Raw genomic sequence first — 23,151 nt, 5'->3', positions numbered from 1 at the left:
AGCATTGAGATGTATGTTTAGTTGCTGAGATATAATTACAGGTGCAGCAGCCCAAGTCCCCAGCCAGACTTATCAAGCAGCAGCATGGAGGTGTTAAACAGCCAAGGAAAGAACTGATCCACAATGTGACTCCATAACTAAATATATTCACTAGTATACAATACCCAACTATAAAGCTTCCAGAGGCTCTGAAAACCATCTCTGCAGGATTTTAGCTTGCCAGCCAATTCTTCAGTCCCTTTCAAGTGTTGTTGTTTTTTTCCCCTCCATAAAAAGAGGTAAGTTTCAGCATTGCCACAAAGTCACTGGCTTTGACCTCTATCAAATCAGGAAATTATGGGGCAGTCAGCACAAGCTAGACACAGCACTTTCCATGACTTGCCCAGGCACATGGGATCAAAGCCTAGTCATTCATTCTCCTACATTAAAAATGAAAAGTCTCCATCTCACAGTCTCTGCTACCTCAGCTCTAAAAGGCTAAGTATATATATATAAAGATAAAAATAATACTTTATTGACTGAACTAAGCTGAAAAACTAAATATACCAGAGGGTTTCACAGATGGGAACATTCTTACCCACCCATTTTTCAAGTCATATATGCATGCCATAAAGGAAGAGCTTCAGTACAGAAGAACCACAGCACCAGCCAATATTTAAGTCAGTGCAGTATCTCTGTTCCTGCAGATGAAGTTCCATCTGCACTTTTTCCATATAACACACACTGAAGCAAGCATTGCTTCAGAGAGCCAAGACACAAAAATTCAGCAGGATTTATCCAGAAAACTTCTTGTGTACCAAACTGGTGGACCATCATTTCTGAGATGCAAAAACTGGCCTTACAATCTCTTTAGAGAGGTTTCTTAGCTGCAGTGTAACAAGAGCTCTGTGCCTGTCCTCCACAGACCTCTGCTCGGTGCCACTGTGTCCTGGTTTGAGAGGACCTTGCACACAAAGCCCACAGAGCAAGTGTTGCTGGCATTTTCTGACAAGGCAGCTCGCCCAAACATGGAGAGTCAGTCTCAAGGGTCCAGCCCCCTCTTGGCATTCACCCTCTTCTTAAAGAGAGGTACTTGTGTCAGGAAGGCATAAGCTGATTTCAGTCTTAACTCTTTTCCTTCTGCCTCTCCCTCCACTCAAAAAGGACTCCCATACCAAGCTTCATCTATGTCCTGAGATTTTATTTTTTCACTTTATTAACACATTTATTTTTATTTGAACACAGAATATCTCTTTAACATGTAAAATGAACTTCTTTAGGTACTGAAGTAGCTGCAGAAGGACAAGTGAAGTGTGATTTTGCTTTGTGTATGTGTGCAGAACTGTGAAGACTGTTTTCAGATACAAAATGCTACAGCCTGATTTTTTCTGAAGTGTCCAGTGCCCTACTAATACCTTGCTATGCTGAAACTTAAAAAAAAACAACCCAAAACAAACCAGAAAAAAATCTACCACCACCCCCCACCCCCCAAAAAAACCCCACAAAAAAGAAACAAAAAAACCCCCCAAAAAACCAAAAAACCCCAAACCAAACAAAAAACCCCCCAAACAACACACACAAGAAAAACACCACTAAGAGCTCTTTTCACTTTTAGGGGCAACAGTCCATTTTCTCAGCAGATCACTGCTGATTCCCAAATTCTAGGTCACCTTTATAATATCCTTTAACTTGTAAAATGAGGACTTGATTCAGTGCCAGTAACAAACACAGACCTGCCAGATTTAAAAGCATCCTTTTAAAGAGTAAAAATGAAACATGCAAAACCAATATAATAATATATATATAATAATATAATCAGCAATATAATAGGTTCTTAAACTTTCTGCCAGCATTGTACTCTAAAGAAATAAAATGCAGAACAGATCCCTCTGACCAGACACCACCCTCATCGCCCCCAAAAATTAGAAGGGCAGAGGATACATTCACAGGAACTCTGCAGGTTAGTATTAGAAAAAAGCAACATATATAGCTTGACATTAGGAACTGGGGGCAGGTTGTTTTTCTCAAACAAACCAACCACATTTTTAGTGTTCCATTATGATTGTGTATACACAGCAGTATCCAAGGAAATGTCACATTCCTCCACTCCCCAATTGTTTTCAGGCTACATGATAGTCCTACATCTTAGGTGAAAAGTTAAATGTCAACTAGAAACAGTGCTCTAATTAAAGAAGGCTGAATATGTTTGCACTGGACTGATGTCAACTCCTAGACTTTTCAGACATTCATCAAAATTTCATGTGAAAATACCATTTAAGCACTATGATTTGAACAAATCACTTGCAGTGGTTTTATGAAGCATTTTTTTCTACATAGCTATAGCTTTTAATACCACCAGACCTTGTGGCACTACATAGTGGGTCTAGCCTAATACACAGTGCAGAACAGGTAATAGTACCAAATACCACAGACTTCAGAGGGGCATGGGGCAGTGGAGTGCTGAAGAAGTGCAAAAAACTTTAACACTGGACTGATTGGTAGAACCCACTTTGTTTCTCAGCAAGTCCATATAACATCTTAGATTGAAGGCACTGAACTTTTGCTATGCAGGCCAGTAAACTACTGTAAAGCATTTTGACATGGAGCACAAGGAACAAAACATCTCTTTCTACAGATTGAGAGAGGGGGGGACAGGGGCACAGGAGAAGAGGATTCACTTGTTATTGGTAGGGCTCTGTTTTAAGGAAGGCAATTTCACAATAATAAACTGCAGTAGCATTAAAACATCCTAAAATGTGACAGGCAACAGATTTTAACAGAAACAAGTTTAAGAATTTACACGGACAAGCACAGAATTGGCAAAAACAAAGGCACCCAACAGAACTCTTTATTTACGTAGCTAACGCTTCAGTCCCAGCCAACAAAACCAAATGCCACACTAGCCAAAAGTAGGGAGTACTTGGCTGAAATTATTACACAAATGCAAAATACAGCTCTATTTATGGAGCCCTGGAAATCCTGATGGGGAAAAAAAATAGAGTAAAAATCTCACTTCTTACCTCACCAGTGTCACCAATTAAAGGCACAATATCACTCAGTATAGGTTTAAAACTCTGTTGGTCATTGATGGTTATTTCAGTCTCAGAGTCTGTTGCCTTGCTGATGCTGCCCATTGTCTCTTCTTGAGGGTCCAAACTGGATGCTCTGAGTGCAGCAGACAACACCTCCACTTGTGCTGCAGCACATGAAAAAGAAATGCATGAGACTGAACTGCAATACACCTTTAGAGCAAGTCCACAAACCAGCTTTTAGATAGTGACTAATTGAAGGATGGTGGAAGAACTATGGGGAAGGTACAAATTTAAAATTATTGTTAGTAAATCCCAAACTGGGGACAATTTGCATAAAAGGCAAGGCAGCTCAACATACCATTCTTTCCCTAGCATGTTCAACCACTCTATATTCTAGTATGTTTTGTATTTCAAGCAAAAAACACCCAGGAGGAATAAGAAACTGCTGTTATTCAGTTCTTTAAGAATTTCAGTAGATATTAATGGTGCAAATTATATTTGGGACAGAAGAGCACATAAATACTAACTTACTGACTGGGCCTTTTGTGGTAGATGGGAATAAGAGAGAGAAGGGAAAAGTACTTCAAACAGAAGTTGAGGGTAGGTTTATTCATAGAAAAAGGATTTTGGTTCCAAGAGGCTGTCTCTCTCTGTATACAGTCAATAAATTCTTATGTTTTTATAGCAACTCTGAAGCAAGACTTTTATAGAGAGATGCTCGACCCCAGTACATCTTTTCTGGACAGGACTTTAGCTTCCTTGCACCCTCCAAACAAATACTGAAGGTTGCACTGTTTGATGTCCTCTTATTAATCAGAAGAAAGCACTAGCAGTTCACACTCTGCCATCCACTCTTGAAAAAGATCCTGCAGTTCTAAGACTCCTCTGCTTTCCATCTCTCTGCTTACAGCTAATTTAAAAGAGCTTTGTTGAGCAATGTTCCTTGCATATAGTCTGATCTAAGCAGATCATGTATCAGTGGCAGTCTCAGCTGCAAGTGACACCAAATTCAATGCAGACTGATCTACTTTGCCTTTCTCCTCTCTTTTCCAAGAAGGTAACGAGGAATAATCTCCTGTCCTATCAAATTAAAGAAGCTCAATTCCTCAGATACTTTGGCTTTTCCAAGGTATTCTTAAATTCTCATTGCAAAATTAAATGTCAAATCATATCCTTGTTTTTAATCCCATGGTGCTGTTTAATCCCAAACTACAGAATCTGAATTCCTTCCTCTGACTTTTTGACAGGGTTAACAACAGGAATTACACAAAAAACCCAGGACTCATTTGAACATAGAAGAAAGAGATATCCAACACATTGTTGGATAAAAATCAAACTCAGCACAATCTTAGCTAGAAAAAATTGGAAAAGACATTACAAGTTTCTAGGTGGAGTCTGATGAGCAGGAGTAAAGATAATTCTGTACAATATGCAATGCTAGCTCCATAACTGCATCAGATTTCTGACAAAATAACCAAAAGATGCTCTTGTTGTATATACTATTACTCATCTCAACAGGAAAACATATAGCAAGTTAGAAACTTAAAAGAAAACCAGCATCATACTAATACTTCCACTATAAACCACACAATGTTAGAAAACATAGTTTCTATATATCAAATATATCTAAGATACATAAGACAAAATTAATTTTACAATTTGTAATATTAACAAAAGTTTGCTATGACTCATCAATTTTTACCTCATTAACAATTAAAAAAAAAACCCTCTGTATTTTAAGGTCCATGAGAATAGACAAGATCAAGGTTAGTAAATTCCTCCAACACTTAAAAATTAAATAAATCAACCCAAAAGGTATGCAAAATAGGTGCTCATTTCAGAGCACCTGCTTGAGCAAGAAAGGCTTGCCTGATTTCCAGTTTATTCTCATTTAGAGAAATCAAACAAGAAAGTAATTATATCCTGCTATACATCAAGGAGACATCTTCATGAAGACTTCTTTCATGAAGGGCAACCTGTACACTCCTCTTATTTTCACTTAAAAGTCAAGAAAGCCTACCCTGACTTGGTAACACATTGCTTCAACATTCAATATGTGTTTACTGAAACACCCACACTGAGCTCCAAAGATTACTCCTAGTAACATGAGTGAAGGTATCTACAATAGTAATTGGGAATTTTCCAAGACATATTATCCCCCCTGCATGCCCCGATCACCCTTGCTTAGGGAATTAAAGGAATGGAGATCACATGTATCCTGATTTCCTCTGCCTGCCCTAGAGAAGATATGGCACCAATGGACATCTCCTCAGCTTCTTGTCAATTCTACAGTCCCAAGACCTGTGAATGAAGGATGGGAGAGGCCAACTCCCAAGGACTTTATGGACAGGCAAGTGCCTTCTTTCTTCTTTGAGTGTTTCTCCATAGGTCCTGTCACGAAGGCTGTCATTCACTGGAAGGTGAATGATCTGAAGCCTGTAAACATCTTAAAGTCCCAGCCTAAGTGGATGTGCAAATATGTATGTGCACAGCTCTAGGTAGAAGATACTGATAGCTGAGACAGCATTCTTAAGAGCTGTCTTCACCACCCAGGGGCTCAGATGCCAGGGCACATCCCTCCCTAATTCCATCATACACAGACTCAGTCTAAGATCTGTGCTGGCATCCTCTTGACTGAGATGGCTCCTGCTCCTCCTCGCTTTTCTACACCATAAAGACAGGAAATCTTTCAGTTTCCAGACAAAACAAAAAGACAGTTTCCAGAAAAACATTAGAAGTACAAGTAAAGGATAAGGCTCTCCCTCTCACACTTGACAAAGAGAAATGTCTTGGTGCTCTTGGGAAGCAAGGTTTAGGAAAGAAGGCTAGGAGGGACTCCACTGGCTAACTAGCTTGTACAATTATCTTCAGAAAAATTGGAATGTAAAAGCCAGTTTTGTGCATAACAACTTGGTAAAAAAAAGTCAATGTTCACAGGATCTTATTGTCTGGCTTTTGCTTCTCGTTTCAGGTGAGAAGTGCTCTTCAGCAAGGAATTACTCTTGGTTACTGTACCTGTGCCCTACATTAACTGGCACAACCTTTAAGTTCAAAACCACATTTTACCCAGCCTTATTAAATTTCCTCGTCTTTAGGAGTTTGTCCTTCCAAAATGCTTCATTGTTGTTTTCTGTTTCTCCTGATGTTTCACTAGAAGACATCGATATTTCTAAGTGGCACTTTCTCCTCTTTTTTTCGGAAAGATCTGCTTTCCTTACCCTCACTCCTTACTCAGAAGCAAAAGTTACAAGCTGTATTAATTGGTACAGAGATGAAAGTAACTAAAACTTAATTACAAGATAAGTGTCTTCTTCACTTCCTCCTCACCTACTCTTCCATTAACAATATATTTTGGTCTTTCACTGTGGCAGCACTACCAGCCTAAATTATAAACATTGTTTCTACAAGGGAACAGGATCAAGTGACCCCACATTTAGGCTGGTTTATCCCTATGAGGTCTCCGTTTCACAAAGCAGCCTGTAACTACCATAAGCCACATTCAGGCCCAGTAACCTGCAAATCAGGCTCTCTCCTTCTCCAAATATTATTAAGAAAAGCAGACATGACATGATTTAGCACTTTCTAGGCAGAATTTAAGGAAATAAATAAAGCTGAAAGAAGTGCCCCTGGGAAGAAAAAGAAATAAAAACATCTGTGGAAAGAAAAGCAACCTCTGAAGTGAGTGAAGATGGCAGCAGCCTCAAGGAGCTGGAAAAAAGTGACCTGAATGAAGGTCATGGTAATAAAGCATATTTCAGAGGAATGTACAGGTTTCCATCTCTCAGTTAGAGATCCTCAGGATGTGTAGCCAGTGGATTGGAAAGTTCTATTAACAGGGGATTACAAACAAGTGGTTAACTTTGAATGTCTTGTGTAGCTCTGCTAGCCTGTAAAGTTTGTCACTGAGAAGATAGGCTGTCTTTATCTAAGTTGGTGATGGCTCAGCTAGCTACCTATTACTCAGATTTATCACTTCAGCAAGAAGCTAGTTCTGGCAAGAATGCCTCAAGGTAAAGTTTTGGGAGTGAGATTCAGTTCACACCTTACTGAGAATGAGATTACAGAAAAATATGTTCTATGGTCATTGCTGGTCACTGTTAAAATTGTATTTGCTAGAGATCTTATCAGCTTCCATGCCCTGAAGCAAGGATTTGAAATTTGAAATGGAAGCTGCTCTGATGATAGGGAGGGTGTACTAGAGAAACACAGAAAACAGTCAAGTTACAAATCTAACTCCTCCAAAACAAACAAAGCCACCATCACCAAAAGTTACTTCTGTGTATGTGAACAGAAACCTGTTAGTGCTTTGCAGACAAGACATGGGGAAGATTGGGGTATATACTAAACATACTGTACTCTGCATTGCACTGCCTTTCCCTTCAGGTTGCTGTGGTATGCTGAAGCACTTCTTAGATAAAAGCTGTGTTACTCTGTCCTAAATACTTCTGCCCTAATGAAGCCAGGTGAAGGAAGAAGTACCTCACACAACATAGAAGGGTGAGACATGTGAAGTAGAGGCCAGTAAAAGTAAAAAAGTGAAGTTCTCCTCCAGAAAGGAGGAGAAATGAAAATAAAGCAAATACAAGACAAAATCTTCATGGAGGGAGAGGATATGGGTACAAGGGTATAGCAGTTGCTATGGATGCATACAAAGTGAGAACACAGGGTAAAAAAATCCACCCACAAACAAGCAAAAAGAAAAAAAAAAAAAAAGAAAAAAAAAAAAAAAGGAAAAAAAAAGAAAAAAAAAGCCAAATCAACAAACAAAACTTCTGACTCAGAAAGAACCATTGCCAGTTGAACTCCAATACTAAATCTCCACACCTGCCCCAGCTGTCAGGGACTGGCTCTGAAACTAACTAGCAAAAAAGAAATCATGAGCCTTCACTGACTATTCCATGAAGGGTACCACCTTATCACCATCACCACGTTTTCTGCAGAGACAAATAACAAAAATTCAGTGTGATCTTAAGAGCTTTCAAAACCAACAATCCTAGCCAACATGGTTCCACACAGCAGGTATTAATTTTCTTTTAAGTTTAGAAAATATTTTCCAAAACAAAGCACATTTAAAGGAAGATGATAATAAAGTCTCAGAGTCAAGCACTGAGAGACTAGGTACAGCCAGAGTTAAGGCTGTCTGAACAACTTAACCTTATTGACATATGCATAACTTCATACTAGAACCTCACTGTGAAGCTACAATTTTGCTAACTCATCCCCACTTCATCTTGTGATGTCTCTAGGATGCTTGCCCCATTTGCTACAGAAATCAAAAGCTGTGTACCTATGGGAGCTCTCCAGTATGGCAGGCCTCAGCTTACCCACCACAGAGAGCACAGCATCTTCCACCCCCTTCCCTTGGCTGGGAATACAGCAATAAAAACAGGAGCACAGCATGGAAGCAGGAATCCAGGACTGGGCTGACAGCAAACCAATGAAGAAAATAAGTGCAAGAAAAAGGGCACAGGGATTTAAAAAGAAAGAGGAAGAAAGAAAGAGAGAAAAAAAAATTCCTAGTTTGTTCAGTTTTTGTTGCCAAGAATCAGCCCACTCACAGTACTAGATTCATCAGAACATCATGGCTAGCTAATCTTGCAAGGCAGGGGGAAAGACAGCAAGCACTGCTTGGCTTTAAGGCTGTTTTGACACTTCTATGCTGGAGACAAGATTATCTCTGAAATTAAGAAGTTTCTATGAAAATAACAAATTAAGACAACCTTTGGGCTGAATTTATACCATCATTTAGCAACAATAGGTTTAGATGGTAAAGATGGAAGCATTACTCTTGGTATTACCATGAGAAAAGAGGCACTTGGGTCTCTGATCTTCTGAATCAGCCCCAAAGGGAGTCTACATCCCTCTTATCACAGTTTATGGAGTGTAAGGTCCAAAGCATAGGCATTAACTCAGCTATACAAAGACTTGGTACTACTCAGGAGTCTGGATACCTACCACTTCTATGCACGCTTTAGTGTTTGAGACAAGCATGCAAAATGAATACTATTAGACCACTTCTGGTCTCAATTTCCTTATGTTTCGGTGTACTTTGTGCAAAACTAAAACAGCAGCATTACCAAACCAACAAGTATGTTGTTAAATTCCAGATTCTGGAGTATTTAGACTGACTAACAAGAGTAAGGGTAAGAGGAAAAAGGAGTACAAGGTTTAGAAGGTGTGTTTCACAGGGCTTCACTACACAGCCTTGACCATGTCACGGGCACTGAACGGAATACAAAAGTGACTGAATAATTAATACCACCCACCTCGCCCCCACATTAGTGACTGAATGACACTGGTAACCCTGGTTCAAATTTTTCCTAGCTTGTAGGCACTGGGAACCCATAGTGTTGACAACCTAGTAAGTTTTACTCTACTGAAGTGTACCAGTGCTAGTCAACAAGCGCACAGAAAACCTCTGGACATCCAGTCACAAGAGCTACAAAAAAGCCCCTGCTCTGAAACAAGACATGAACACACAGCAGAAACAACCCTGTAACACAGGACAATTCTGGATGCATAAATACTTGCCTACATAAGTCCTCATAAAAATTGTTTAAGATGTTCTGTAACTGAACAGAGCAAAGTTTTATGAAACAAACAGCAGTGCAAGTTTTAACAGTGGGCTTCAGAGATGGGTTATGAGAAGACAGTTCATTAGCAAGGCTGAGATTTTACTCATATCCCTTTCCAAAGCATTCTCAAAGCAGCAAATTAAATAGAAGCAGCCCAAAATATAGTTATTAACATGTAAGCCCACTAACAACAACAACAAAAAAAGTTGAAAGCATTCCCAACTTGCCCATCTTTTTACTTCTTACTTTTTCTGATCTAAAGGTCAACTTTCCCCCGAGGGATTCTTCAGCCCCAGAATAGCACAGCTTCTTCTTCAGTGGTACTTTTGGATTTCCTGACTAATGCTCAAGATTGATGTGCCTTAGAATATATTAAGCATATGAATACCAAAAGAAATATGTCTCCAGTTGGTATGCATGAAATAGCCAAGTCTTTTCGGCCCTAAGGGTCATGAGGTGCTTATTCACCAAACAGTCATACTTATGAAACTGTTCTCCACTCTTCAAGAGCTTTAAAAATTAAGGATGTGCATTCACTTCAAGAATTCAGTTTGGATCAATCCTCAGTTTGACACAAGAAACTTCACAAACTTCAGAAGACAATGTCAAACTGCAATAACAAAGACCTTCCAGAAAAATGGGGAAGACTAAATAATTAGAAATAAAACAGATATTTATAAAACAAAAACTACAAAACCACTTATCACACATCAGTATTTAAAAAAAACAGTAACCTTAATCTACATTCTTACTTTGCATGTATGCTAAGTATAAACTAAATTCCTGGCCAACTGCTTATGCCATTGAGCCATCTATTTGATTACACTGTCAAAACAGGCAGTCAGGATTTTACACTGCTAACTACATGTGTATTGAGTTTATGGAAGGAATCATACTATCTTTAAACACCTTTACACAGATGGCAAGTTCCCTTTTAGTTTATCACCAATTTACAACAATTGATTAAAAATAAATACAATCTCTTTGGGGACCATGAAAAAGTACCACTTCTCACTTTTTCAAAACAACTGAAAAATTAAAGCCCAAACTGCTAAAGCAACACATGCATAACTCCAAACATTAAAAATATTTCAGTACTCTACTATACCTTTTACATCTGGATCATCTATATGGGGTTCCAAATTTTCGATCATTTCTTCCAACTCTTTCCTTGTTGCCATGGGAATGTTTGGAGACACTGGCATAGTCAGTTCCTGAACTTCTCTATCAAGCATTATGTCAGACGTTTGCTGAAGCTCAAAGTCAATGTCTATTTCTGGAAGTGGAGTCCTCCAGAAATGGAAAGAGTTGTACAATTCCTGCTCTGAAAGAGATGTTTCCTGTGAATTCAGCCCAGTCTTATGCAGACCTGCTGTACAGCAATGAGAACTTCGCTCGTTCTCCTCAGCCATTTCCCCACAAGATTCTGAAGACAAAGTGCAATGGAAGGATGACTCAGTCTGGAAATCACTTTCCCCCTGGGAGTTATTTGACACTCTGTTTTGATCTTCCATGGCATTTTCAAGTTTTGTTGCAAAATCATCATTATCAACATGTGAAGACAGATCCTCTGTCCTGTTGTGCTCACCCACTGTTATGACATCTTCTGTAGTCCTGACTTGTTCTCTGTTAAGTGCCAAAGCAAATGAACATTTAAAAACCAAAATATACTTGTTGCAAACATATGGTCTTAGAAATTCACATATATGCTATCATCTTCCTATTTCTCAAACTAGCTTTACATACAACATAGCAAAATAAATCATAAAATCACAGAATGGTTAAGATTGGAAGGAACTCCTGGAAGTTATCTGGGCCAATGCCCCTGTTCAAGTATTATCCAGTTGTCCAGGACCTTGTCCAGATGACTTGAGTATCTTCAAGGATGGAGACTCCACAGCCTCCATAGACAACCTGTGTCAGTGCTTGATCACCCTCACAGTAAAAAAAAAAAAAAGGTGTTTCCTGATGGTCAGAGGGAACCTTCTGTGTTTTAGGTTGTGCTCATTGCCTCCAGTCCTGTCACTGAGCACCACTGGAAAGAGCCTGGCTCCATCCTCTTTCCACCATTCCTTCAGGTATTAATATAAATTGATGAGATCCCCCTGAGCCTTCTCCATACTGAGCACTCTCAGCTCTCTCTCTCTGTTCAAAGTCCCCTCACCATCTTTGTGGCCCTTGACTGGACCCTCTTCAGTATGTCTGATACATATTTGATAACAGGGAGCCCAGAACTGGACCCAACAGACCAGATGTGGCCTCACCAGTGCTGAGCACAGGGGAAAGATCACCTCCCCTGACCTGCAGGCAACACTCCTAATGCAGGATACCATGGGCCTTTACTGCAAGGGCACATTGCTACCTCATGATCAACCTGATGTTCTCCATGAGCCTTAGGGGCTTTTCTGCAAAGCCATGCCAAATCCAATCTGAGCCCAGAAAGTACTGCTGCGTGGCATTTTTCCTCTCTCAGTGCAGGGCTTTGCACTTCTTGTTGAACCTCAAGAGGTTCCTGGCAGCCCATTTCTCCAGTATAGTGAGGCCCCTCTGGATGGCAGTATCATCCTCTTACACATCAGACAGTCCTCACAGTTTTCTGTCCTTAGCAAAATTGCTGAGGGTAAACCCTGCTCCACCATCCAGATCATTAATGAGGATGTTAAACAGAACTGGATCAAATATTGACCCCTAAGATACATGACCGGTTATTGGCCTCCACATGGCATCCTAAGTTAATGAACAGTCATGTATTTTTAGTAAATAAATGAAAATCCTGGTACTCTGTTAAATAACAAACACTTCCAGACCTTTCCATTTACCAAGACAAATAATCAATTTATACAGGAAAGTTAATTTTCTTAATTTGCAGTTCATACAGAATTAAAACAAGGACATAATAATTTTTAGATTCAGCAAGTTCTTTACCCATTTTCCTGTGCAGAACCACAATCTTCAGCATTTTTACCATCTTCTTCTTTAAAGTACTGGCCACTGCTGGATGGATTAGCAAAAGTTGATATGAAAGGCCCCAGAGACTGAAAAGCAGCTTGACGGACCTAGTGGAAAGGGCCCAAAGTGGGGAAAGAAAAAAGAAATTATAAAGCTTGCTGTTCTATAAAACATAAATGTCTGTTACTAGGAACTGAAATGGTCTTAAGCCTACTGAGGAAAGTAACAGCAGAGGCTCCTGTTTTCAAAAAGTCAGTCAGCTGTATACAAGAAGTGCTAAGTAAAAAACAAAACAAAAAACCTAAGGAAAAGGAGGGTTAAAACAGTTAACACAGTAACTTAAGTTAGCACAGGTAACTAAGCTGACACATCTATTTCCCACAATTCAAAAAAAGTCAAGTATTTAGACAGCAGAAGCAGGTAAATTTAAAAGCTCAATTGAGAATGTTAACATCCTGAAAGGAAACGAATGTGGTGAACAGACCCTAAGTTTGATTATAAGCTCTGTGTTTCTTTCCCTTTTCATTTTGGCTATGTTCTTCATTTACTTATACTTTCTCTTACTATTTATTCTCTCCTTCTCAACAATTACCTTAGCTACCTCCACTTTTATTACTTGATTAATTCTGCTGGGCTACAAAATTTGTATCACTTTTGAGGCTAAAAGAGACCATGCTCCTGTGCCAAAATCTTTTGGCTCTCAGAAGTAGACTGCTATAAATTACAAACTTTTCAAACCTTGTTATGTAGATTATCAAGAAAAAAAACCCAAAAAACAACCAAACAGCCCACAAAAAGTGCCATCCAAACCAAACCTAATCAAACCCAAACCCAAAATCACAGACCACCACCCTACTTCCCCCAAAAAATGAGGCAATGGTAGGGAACTTGAAGAAATACGAATGTGTCACATCTAATTTTTCAGTTTTGTTAATGATTTTCAGCAATTTTAAGTCACAGCTCAGTAGCTAAGAAAAGCTATCCCACTGATAGTTCTTATACGCTGCTGTAAAAATGTGAGGGAGTCTCTACAACCATTGACAAACTATGCCATCTAAGAAGAATTTTGCTTGAGGTGTCTTACACACCTATAGGGAAAAGTTCTATATGGAGTATCACAGTAGAATCCTTTAAGTATGACAGCTATTCAAGAAATAAAAAGCAATTCTTACCCATCGTGAAGGATCACTGATCAAATTAATAAAAAGGGTTGACAACTTTGTCCTCCGGACTTCCTGTGATGTTGCACAAGAAACTGCCATGAAGCATTCAGCACAGGCTTTCCTAACTCCCCACACATTATCAGAGCAGAGCTGGAAAAACCTTGGCAGCTGTTAGGAACACAGTAAGTTTATAAGTCTTAGCAGGCAGTACTTGTTTCAAAGTAAGTTCTTTTCCCACATTAATTTCATCTTGTTCTCTGCCCTCATGCCCAGATGCACTAGTTTAACATTTGCAAGACAAAAACCACACGTTCAGTAGTACCACCCTTCTAATCAGTGGTTCTGATGTTACTTGTGGATAAAGATAAGGAAAATTCACCTATCTGAAGAAAAGCAAGAAAGTACTAACTTTCTAACATGAATTATATCCCAAAATAAACACCTAATAAGCCCCAAAACACCCAAATCCAAAAACATTCCCAAAGTCAGAAAACCCATGCTAAGTCAAAGCCTCATCTCTACATCATTCATTTAAAGCAGGTAACAATGAAAGGAACAGAAAACTGGTCCATTATCATTTTTACCTATCAGAGATCACTTCAGATTTTTTTTTTAAGATTCTCAATGAAAGACAACAGAAGAGAATCTTCAGAAAGAAAGAAAACCTTTTACCACCTAAACTTCTCATTGTTAGATTTATCAATCTTTGTAACCACCCACCCTGCAGTGCTAGACCTAAGCTGCAGAGAGTAATAGGGGAACAAGAAAAAGGCTGTATTTGGTTGCAAGAGAAAACAGGTTCAATACAGCAGTGGTTTTACTAATAAAAATCAAGCAGTTTGAAGTTTCTTAAGTGCATAGGTTTTTTGGAACCAGCTATGATAAGGATGAAATGGACAGACTACAGTGGAGGCTGTCAAAGACATACAGGTTATCACATGACTGCCTTCCTTTGCAACAGGCAGGTAAGATGCAAGGAATACAATGAATGTTGCTACAGCTCTGCTCCAAATTATTGATGTTCATCTGTTCCTGCTTCCTGCAGTAAAGTTTTCTGGACTTTGCTTTTGATTAAAAAACATTGATGTTCCAAAATTAAGTTCTCTCTACAGCTATTCGGCTTTTTGCCTCTTTTTTTTTTCTTTAACAAACAAAAAAGAGCAGAAAATGCTGTTTTCTGTTAGAGAAAGAGATCCCAAACAGTCCAGCCACATGTTTCTGCCTTCAGAAAACATAACTACTTTTAAATTTCATAATCTAATTGCACCTTATGCAAAGTTTTAATCCAGATTCATAACACGTATCACTAACAGGGCACTTGTATGAGAGAAATCAATTTACATCTCCAAACTAGAAACATATGGGATGCAAATCCATGCAGAAATACTTCAGTATCAAATGGCTTGAATCAAACAGTACTGAGGAGAAAATGCAGCAAATGCTGTAGGAACATACAAAATGCCCTGAGGGTCAGACTAGGGCATCATCAGATCTGCAAAAGGCTGCAGTGTCTCCTGCTCAAGTCATGCCTCCATTTGCACTGTCTCAATTCAAGTCCCTTGCTAATTCATAGCATCAAGCCATCAACATCCTCTGGCCATACAAGCTCACATACCCAAAAGGAGAAAGCTTGCAGAAAGATCCCAGATACTTTGTGGCTGATTTCTGCCCTGCCAGGTCTCCAAGCCTGTCAACATTCACCAGCTCCTTAGACCTGCCTGGGCAATGGGGGCACCATTAAGGAACCTCTGCTCACTGCTCCATTCAGTTCTGTTTCTCCATTTTGAATTTGTATCTCTTTCCTTTTTTTTCCTTTCTCTCTCTTTCACTCCTTCCCAGTAGGGTTGTGAAGTTTTTTTTTACACTCAGGGAAATTAACACATTAAGTGATGTCATTCAGAGGCCACATAAGCCTAGACACTTCTAGCAGCCTATACTCACTGTGTTCCTCTTTCATCTCAAATCTCTCACTGCATTTACAGACACTAGAAGACATATTCCTGCCTGCTTCTTGCCTTTTGAATTTGAAAATAATCTCTGCCTCCACAGACCCTTTCTTCAGTCTTATTTAAACCCTTCTCCCAGCTCTCAGACAGAGTACCCACCTTAGCTCTAGACTTGGCAAGTAAGAGTTCTGTATTCATGATAACTGCCTGCAAGATTTTGTAAAGGTCAATTATAACCTCACTGAAGACTCAGCTTTTTTAGTCTCTTCTTACTGACAGAATGTAGCAGTTGTCCAATAATTTTTCTGCCTTTCAAAGATTTATCAGTTGGAAGAGATCCCTGGGGATCATCTAGTCCAACTTTCCCACCAAAGCAGGATCACCCAGGGCACATTACACAGGACTGCATCCAGGTGGGTTTTGAGTATCTCCAGAGAAGGGGACTCCACAACCTCCATGGGCAGCCTGTTCCAGTGCCTTGTCACCCTTTTGGTAAAAAGTTTTTTCTTATGTTTAAATTGAACTACCTATGTTCCAGTTTATGCCTGTTGGGAACTGGGAACTACTGAGAAGAGTCCAGTTCCATCTTCCTTGCACCCACCCTTTGTAGACATTAGCAAGGTCTCCCCTCAGGCTGGAGAGTCCCAGCTCTCTCAGCCTTCCCTCATAAGAGAGATGCTCCAATCCACCAGTCACCTGTTGCCCTCCTCTGGACTCTCTCCAGTGCTTCCCTGTCTCTCCTGATGCAGTATTCCAGCTGTGGCCTCACCAGGGCAGAATAGAGGGGGGTAATGACCTCCCTCGACCTAATGGCCACCCTCTTCTTTATGCAACCCAGGATCCTGTTGGCCTTCCTGGCAACAAGGGCACACTGCTGGATCATGGACCCCTCAGATCCTTCTCCTCTGAACTGCTTTCCAGCAGATCTGTTCCTAACCTATATTAGTGCTTGGGGTTCTTCCTTCCAGGTGACAGGTGCATGACCCTAAACTTGCTCTTATTGAACCTCATCAGGCTCTTCTCTGCCCAGCTCTCCAGTCTGTCCAGGGCACACTGGATGGCAGCACAGCTCCCTGGAGTGTCAGCCACCCCTCCCAGCTTTGTATCATCATCAGACTTACTGAGGACACATTCTGTCCCCTTGTCCACATCATTGATGACCAGACCAGGTATTGGACATCCAGTTTGGCTAAGTGTTCTCTAACCTGGTCCTCCTCTACTGAAGGAAAGCTTTCCTCTCTCCAGACCTTCCAGGGTCTGGGATTAAAGAGAGTAGGCTTCTGCAGTGAAGACTGAAGCAAAGAAAGCATTCAGTACTCTGCCTTCCCTCTGGATCTTGTCAAATTCCACTACTGACTTGTATTAAAAAGAAAAATCCTTTAAGAAATGACTTACCAGCATTTCTTCAGTAGCTTGCTGACCAACCACACTGCAGATATCTCCAAAATTGGCTGCACATACCTTGCAGACAAAATGATGTAAAAAAGGAACCACTGAGACCATAGCTTTAATATAGCAAACAAAATTGAAAGTAAAATATAAAAAGCTTGTAAAACCATAAAATCAAGTTTCACTGCAAATTCAGTATCAGTCACTTCCCATTCTATAAGATCATATAGTTTAAAAACAAAAATAAGATTTTTTTCTTTATTTCAGGCTTAGCCTTTTTCAATCAGGAAAGAACCACCCCAAAATTTAAGTGAGAGGGAAAGAGGATAAAAAGCATTTAAAGTGCTACCAAAACTAAGAATACAAGTAATTATCCATGGAAATGAGCTATGCAATGGCAGGGTGAAACCAAAACACAACCTCTGCTCTTACATACTATGATGTAGTACTGGCTTATTTCATCTTAATGAGCATCTTTAATTCCATCTATGCACAGAGATATGAGCTCAGGTGGCTGATGCTGTAGCTATAGTTAGTTCACATTCTTGTGGCTACCTACACCAGCATAAGGACAAGCAGATCCTTTCTTTGCTTCTGACAATAAAGGCAGGGACTCCAGAAAAACCTCAGCATCAAATATAAAAACTGGAAATATGAGCTACAAAGAGAGTCCATAGTTTTCACTTATCCACATCACAGACATGATCTAGCAGGAAAGAGTCATTTAGAGAAACACAAGTCCTGAGCTGATGACCCTGCTTTCACGGATAATCCAGACCAGATGCTGATAATTCATACCTTACGAACATGAAACATTCTGCAGTCACAGCACATCTCACAAAACCTAGGAAGAACAAGTCTTTCCGTGATGTCCTTTCCCACCATGGAGGCCATTTTGCACATTATCTAATGCCAAGAAAAAAACTAATCAGGTTCACTTGGACAACACACAATTCCATGTCTTTAAGCAGAGGCTTTTTACATTTACTTTTAATTCTGATGCACATAATTTGATTGAAAATTGTGAAAAGTATCGGGAAAAAATTATCTGTATTTTGAATTGAAAAGTTTTGGCCCCTTGTGCAAAAAGCATCTGTTTTAAATTTTTCTTATCCTCCCCATCATGACATAACACACATATAGAAGACATTAGTCTTCTCACCAAACCAAATCAAATTCCTAATGAATGGAGAGAACTGAACTCTTAGACATTATTCATACTTTAAAAAGACATTTTTTTTTAAAACTACAAGATTCTTTCAATATTTCAATACTTAACAAATACATAATTACAATTAACATCACATAATTAACAATATGCCTAAGTGATTTCTATAATTTCTGAATGATTTAAAAATGAATTGCAACATTTCTTACTGAGCAAATGCAACTCCCTAATGTAAATATATCGGAAAAGCAAATTGTACCAAAGAAAATGACAACTTTTCCCTCTAGCTGCTCTTTCATTCTGATTACTAGTAATCTAAAATAATTAAATTAATTTTCCTATAATAGCTAAATAATGGTTTTTTACCTCTAGGGTCTCAAATGTCAATATCTTCAAAACAATGAAGATGACTAAAAAAAATCTGCTTTAAATTTCACTCCCTTGTGTATTTGTAAGCATCTTCAAGCAAACATGAGAACTTTGGTGCCAACGACAATAATGTCCAGACTGCTCATTGTTTACAAGTCCGGTCATATTACAAAAGTAAAATGTTAATGAGGTTTCAAAGTACCCTGCAAAAAGCATCAACATAGATTGCAAAACTTCAAGGGAAACATAAGGACACACATATTCAGTCATTTCTCCTTCATAAATCAATTAATTTTCTTAATTTAATTCAACATATAGTTTTTAATTATTAAGCTTGTGTTGAATGCAAAAAGAAAAAAAAACACACTAAAAAAAAACCCAAAAAAACCACCAACAACAACAAAAACCCAGAACAGCCAACCATGAGTTAACCAACTCATGATGCTTATTATTTTATCTAATAAAACAAAACAAAATCAATAAAGAGGACATACAGCAAACACCAACAAAACTCAAGCATTAAATATTTTCCATTTATGGAAAATTTTCCACATATGCATTTTTAACTTCCATACATCAAACCAATCTGAAAAAACCCTAAAAAGTCATCAGAAGCCAATGCTTTCAAAGTCAATAAAATGAATCCACAGTCCTGCTTTTTTCAGTTGGGTTATTCTGTACAGCCATTGAATATATAAGCCATTGAATTGAAATCTAACCTTGCATTGAATGCAACACAGCCTGGAAAAAGTTACTGATTTTAGTTATGCGAAGCAGTGTCATTTTTTTTCTCTTTAGCACACTACCATCACTGCAACACAAAGCATTCAAGCAAATTTTACACTGTGTAATTTTGTATTGCTGTTACTTACAGCCACTGCTTCTGTCTTCACATCATCGTTGCTGTCTGGAGCTGTCAGATCTATCAGAACAGGGCATACTTTGGTCTCCACATCATATCTCTCTATGAGTTCTTGCTCCAACAGAACTAGCAGTGCTGCCTGACTTGTTTTTCTGACCTACCATAAAAAGACAAGAAAATGAACCAAGGAATTTGAAGACAGGTTTGAGGTTTTTTGTTTAAATGTATGTCCTGGGGATGCTGTTCCTTTATACTGCCACACATCTGTAACAATTGCACTTGGTGCGAAGGAAACACTTCATATTTGAAACAGTTTTAACTCAAGAATATTTTAAACTAAGCCAATGCTATTATAAAACTGTCCACCTGCATACAGCCCAAAACACAGGACATCAATGCCAAATAAATGTAGTCATGGCAAAGCTTATGAAAGAAAAGCAGTACAGCTAATTGGAAGTAACAAAGTTCTAAAGAACATGAATTTTATTAAACAAATCCTCTTTTTCTTAAATGATCAAGTTTGGCTGAAGGCTATTAAATACATTTATTGCAAAAGTATTTCAAGTTCTGAGAGACAATTTTGCTTAGGTCCACCTAATTAAAACTATATAAAAATAAGATAACCATTAATAATTGACTTGGGATATGGCTAACCCCTGCCTCTCAAAAAGTAAGTTCATCAGAAGAGAAAATCTTACAGAAAACATGTTACTATATACTGCAATGCAGCAATTTTGAAAACACCTTCAAAGTTTTTGTTTCAGAGCAAACTAGCCAAATGAACTATCAAGTATCAACATAGGTTAAGATTAGTAACACAACCACTGATACGTTAGCAAAAATAATAATGTTTCACCTAGTCTGAAAAGATGCAGAGAAGCCTAGAAAGCTTTAGACAAAACACATACATGCAGAGAAAAAGACCACAGAAGTCTAATCTGAAAGCTTTATTGGATCAATATACAAATAACTGCAAGTACACAATAGTGTTGAAAAATTCTATTATACCAAGGAGTCAATTCTTTATAACTACTATTCCTTTTTGCCAGAATTTAAATTATGCAAGCTTATGAAAGTGACTCTTTGCTTGGCCACAAGAATACAATATTAGATTAAAAGCCCTAAACCAGAACATAATCAGAGAATCTTTCAGGATGGAAATGACCCTTCAGATCCTCCAGTCCAACCATCATCCCTACTCTACAAAGTCTTTCCCTAAACCATATTCCCCAGCACCATATCTAAACGACCCTTAAACATGTCCAAGGATATGTTTATCTACCTCCCTGAACAGCCTATTCCAATGTCTAACAGATTACGTAAAATTATAAAACCTTACAAGTTTTAATTCAAGTTTCAGAGTGCTATGTACTTCACATCATTCAAAACATTTTTACCCCAAAATATTTCTCACTTGTATGATCATTTAAATTGAAAAACCACAGCACCACATAGATGCAATTAGCTCATTTGACACACTTACCTGGTTATTCTGGTCTGCGAGGTACCGTACCACAATAGGCAGTAAGTATTTGGAAAAAGCATAGGGGATGGAAGGTCTGTTTTCTTGACAGAACATGGCAATGTGAGGCACCTGTTCCATCAGTTCTGCCCGCACTGTTGGCTCTGTCATGGTCAGAATAAAACCAAACAAGACCGAATAAATGTTTACAAGCATATTGCCCAATAGTGCCAGATTAAATATTTTACAGTCCTGTACATACAAACTATATTCTCAAATGCACACGTCAGCATGTTTCTGTCAAGCTTCATTTTGACAAGCAACATCTTTTTGTAAAACCAAAACAGGTAAACTAGGCTCTGTACTGCTACATATATACATCTTATGTTTTGTTATCAAAATGTGTCAGAGCACTCCTTAGAACATGAGAGCATAAGCTGCAATTCTTCATTAGGGGGGTCTTCTCACACACAGGAAAAACAGAAAAAGGAAAAAAAAAAATCAACCAAAGCATATCAGCTTTTTTTAAGATTCAAGTTGGTAAAACCATTTATTTTCTTCCTATGATGAATTCTGGTCCTCTTATCTTACAAGGCTTCTTCACTTCTAGAAGAGGGCTTGAAATATGCCAGAGAAAGGAGTCCCTTTAAATCTCAACATGTTTTTTTCTACCTGTGTGAAAAACTGCCCAAAGATGTCTAAGCTAAAAGGCCTTAAAAACACCATGCATTTATACCTGCCCAGTAGCTGACTGAGAGCACAGCAGCTAGAAATTGAAGAGTCCTTCCTTGCTGAGCATGGAGAAAGCCATCACAGCAGACAGGCTGTATGGCAGCCCCTCTCCCAAGAGCAACTCTTTTGAAAAGGCTGCAGATGGGAAACAGAGCAGAATGAGGAACCACCCCGATGGGTAAGGAGGGCTGAGAGGTGAGTGACAAGGAGAAAACTACCCACTAAAGGGAAGGGAAACAGAAACTTGCTGGACAAGAAATTGGAACTAGAGCCCAAAGTCAGCACTTGAGGGACTTGCTCCCAGCTTTCCCATAAGCTGCTATTTCAAAACATGCCCAGGACACGATCTAAGGATACAAGAGGTTTGTCTCACAACACTTATCAAAGGGAACTTTTTCCCCTTCTTATGACCCCTGCCTCATTCCTTGCAGCAGATAGAAGATGACAGATATTGAGGAGGGCAGAGGGGAGGGTGAAACAATAAGAGAAATTTGGCTGAGGCCACGTTTGGCAGCAGAGCTTCTTAAACTGCTTCTAAATTTGCTTCAGGCAGTTCCCACCCTCACAAACCCAAATCTTGCTGCTGGCCTTTCCGTCGTGCCAATGCAACTGTTTGTGCAGCCAGATTCCAAATCGTATCAGCAGACTGATCTGGCTGACACAGCTTTTGCCCCACCACAGCAGCATGATTCAGTAGCAAGAACTGGCACTGAGATTGGTCTCACACATTTCCCCCAAGTAGCAGAACTACCTGATGATGGAAGCAAGCAATGGTAAGAGGGTACAAGAACTGCTTACTGTGATATCACCATCCAAACAAAGTGAAAGAAGGAAAATGCTGAGAAACGTGGTTTGTTCCTTTGCTTAGCATGAAGCTGTGCAAAACGCTCAAGAGAAATTCTTCAGTGTAATTGCACACAACTCATTTATTGCATTCTGAACTCTGTGTTTTCATTGCTGAGGAAATAAATACCACCACTGCAATCAAAGCCAACAAGAGCTCTGTATTATGCGTGTCAAGAGCTATGAACAAGGCTTCAAGACACCAGGCACTCAAAACGGATAAATTGTTTTGATTTTGAGACCTCTACAGTTCACCTACCTACTGTCAAAGTAATGGCAACACTGCCTCAGTTTGCTGAGAAATTTAATTCATAAATTTCTTTAAGAAGCACCACAGAAAGAGAGCAATGAGTACCAAAACCATAAAATGCTTTTTTTTTTTTGGCTTTTTTTTCTTGGTTTGGTTTTGGGGTTTTTTTTGTTTGGTTTGTTGGTTTTTTGGGGTTTTTTTGGCTTTTTTTGTTTGTTTGTTTCTTGTCTTCAGGGTTTACCTACTATGCAGTATTTAAGAGGGTGGCCACGCTGCCTGACATTCTTGAGCTGCTCATGTAAAGTGAGCCCCCTTCTTCCTGAGCTCTGGCTTTGGGAGGATCAGACAGATAAGATGATGCAATTAGAGATTTAAAAAATTTATACCCAGTAATGAATTAGAACTGTAAAGTCACCTTAGTTCTTACATTCC

At 39.0% G+C, this 23,151-nt stretch overlaps 1 protein-coding gene across 5 annotated transcripts in view; it reads right to left on the bottom strand.

Annotated features, from left to right (window-relative positions):
• The window catches only part of PPP4R1 (protein phosphatase 4 regulatory subunit 1), a 63,403-nt gene that overhangs the window by 11,739 nt on the left and 28,513 nt on the right, over window positions 1-23,151 (bottom strand). For 3 of the 5 annotated variants that reach the window (XM_030445503.1, XM_030445504.1, XM_030445506.1), the window contains 8 exons: window positions 20,916-21,058; window positions 19,443-19,589; window positions 17,832-17,939; window positions 17,040-17,105; window positions 13,708-13,866; window positions 12,512-12,642; window positions 10,695-11,212; window positions 3,000-3,175 (listed from right to left, as the gene is read on the bottom strand). In XM_030445503.1, coding sequence (XP_030301363.1) covers window positions 3,000-3,175; window positions 10,695-11,212; window positions 12,512-12,642; window positions 13,708-13,866; window positions 17,040-17,105; window positions 17,832-17,939; window positions 19,443-19,589; window positions 20,916-21,058 — 1,448 coding nt within the window. The remainder of the gene's footprint in view (window positions 1-2,999; window positions 3,176-10,694; window positions 11,213-12,511; window positions 12,643-13,707; window positions 13,867-17,039; window positions 17,106-17,831; window positions 17,940-19,442; window positions 19,590-20,915; window positions 21,059-23,151) is intronic. The other 2 variants (XM_030445505.1, XM_030445507.1) reach the window with 2 other exon arrangements.

The sequence above is a fragment of the Calypte anna genome, chromosome 2, assembly GCF_003957555.1.
Source record: "Calypte anna isolate BGI_N300 chromosome 2, bCalAnn1_v1.p, whole genome shotgun sequence".
NCBI classification, from domain to species: Eukaryota; Metazoa; Chordata; class Aves; order Apodiformes; family Trochilidae; genus Calypte; species Calypte anna.
The sequence above is the reverse complement of the archived record's forward strand: the minus strand, read 5'-3'. Positions and strand labels throughout refer to the sequence as shown.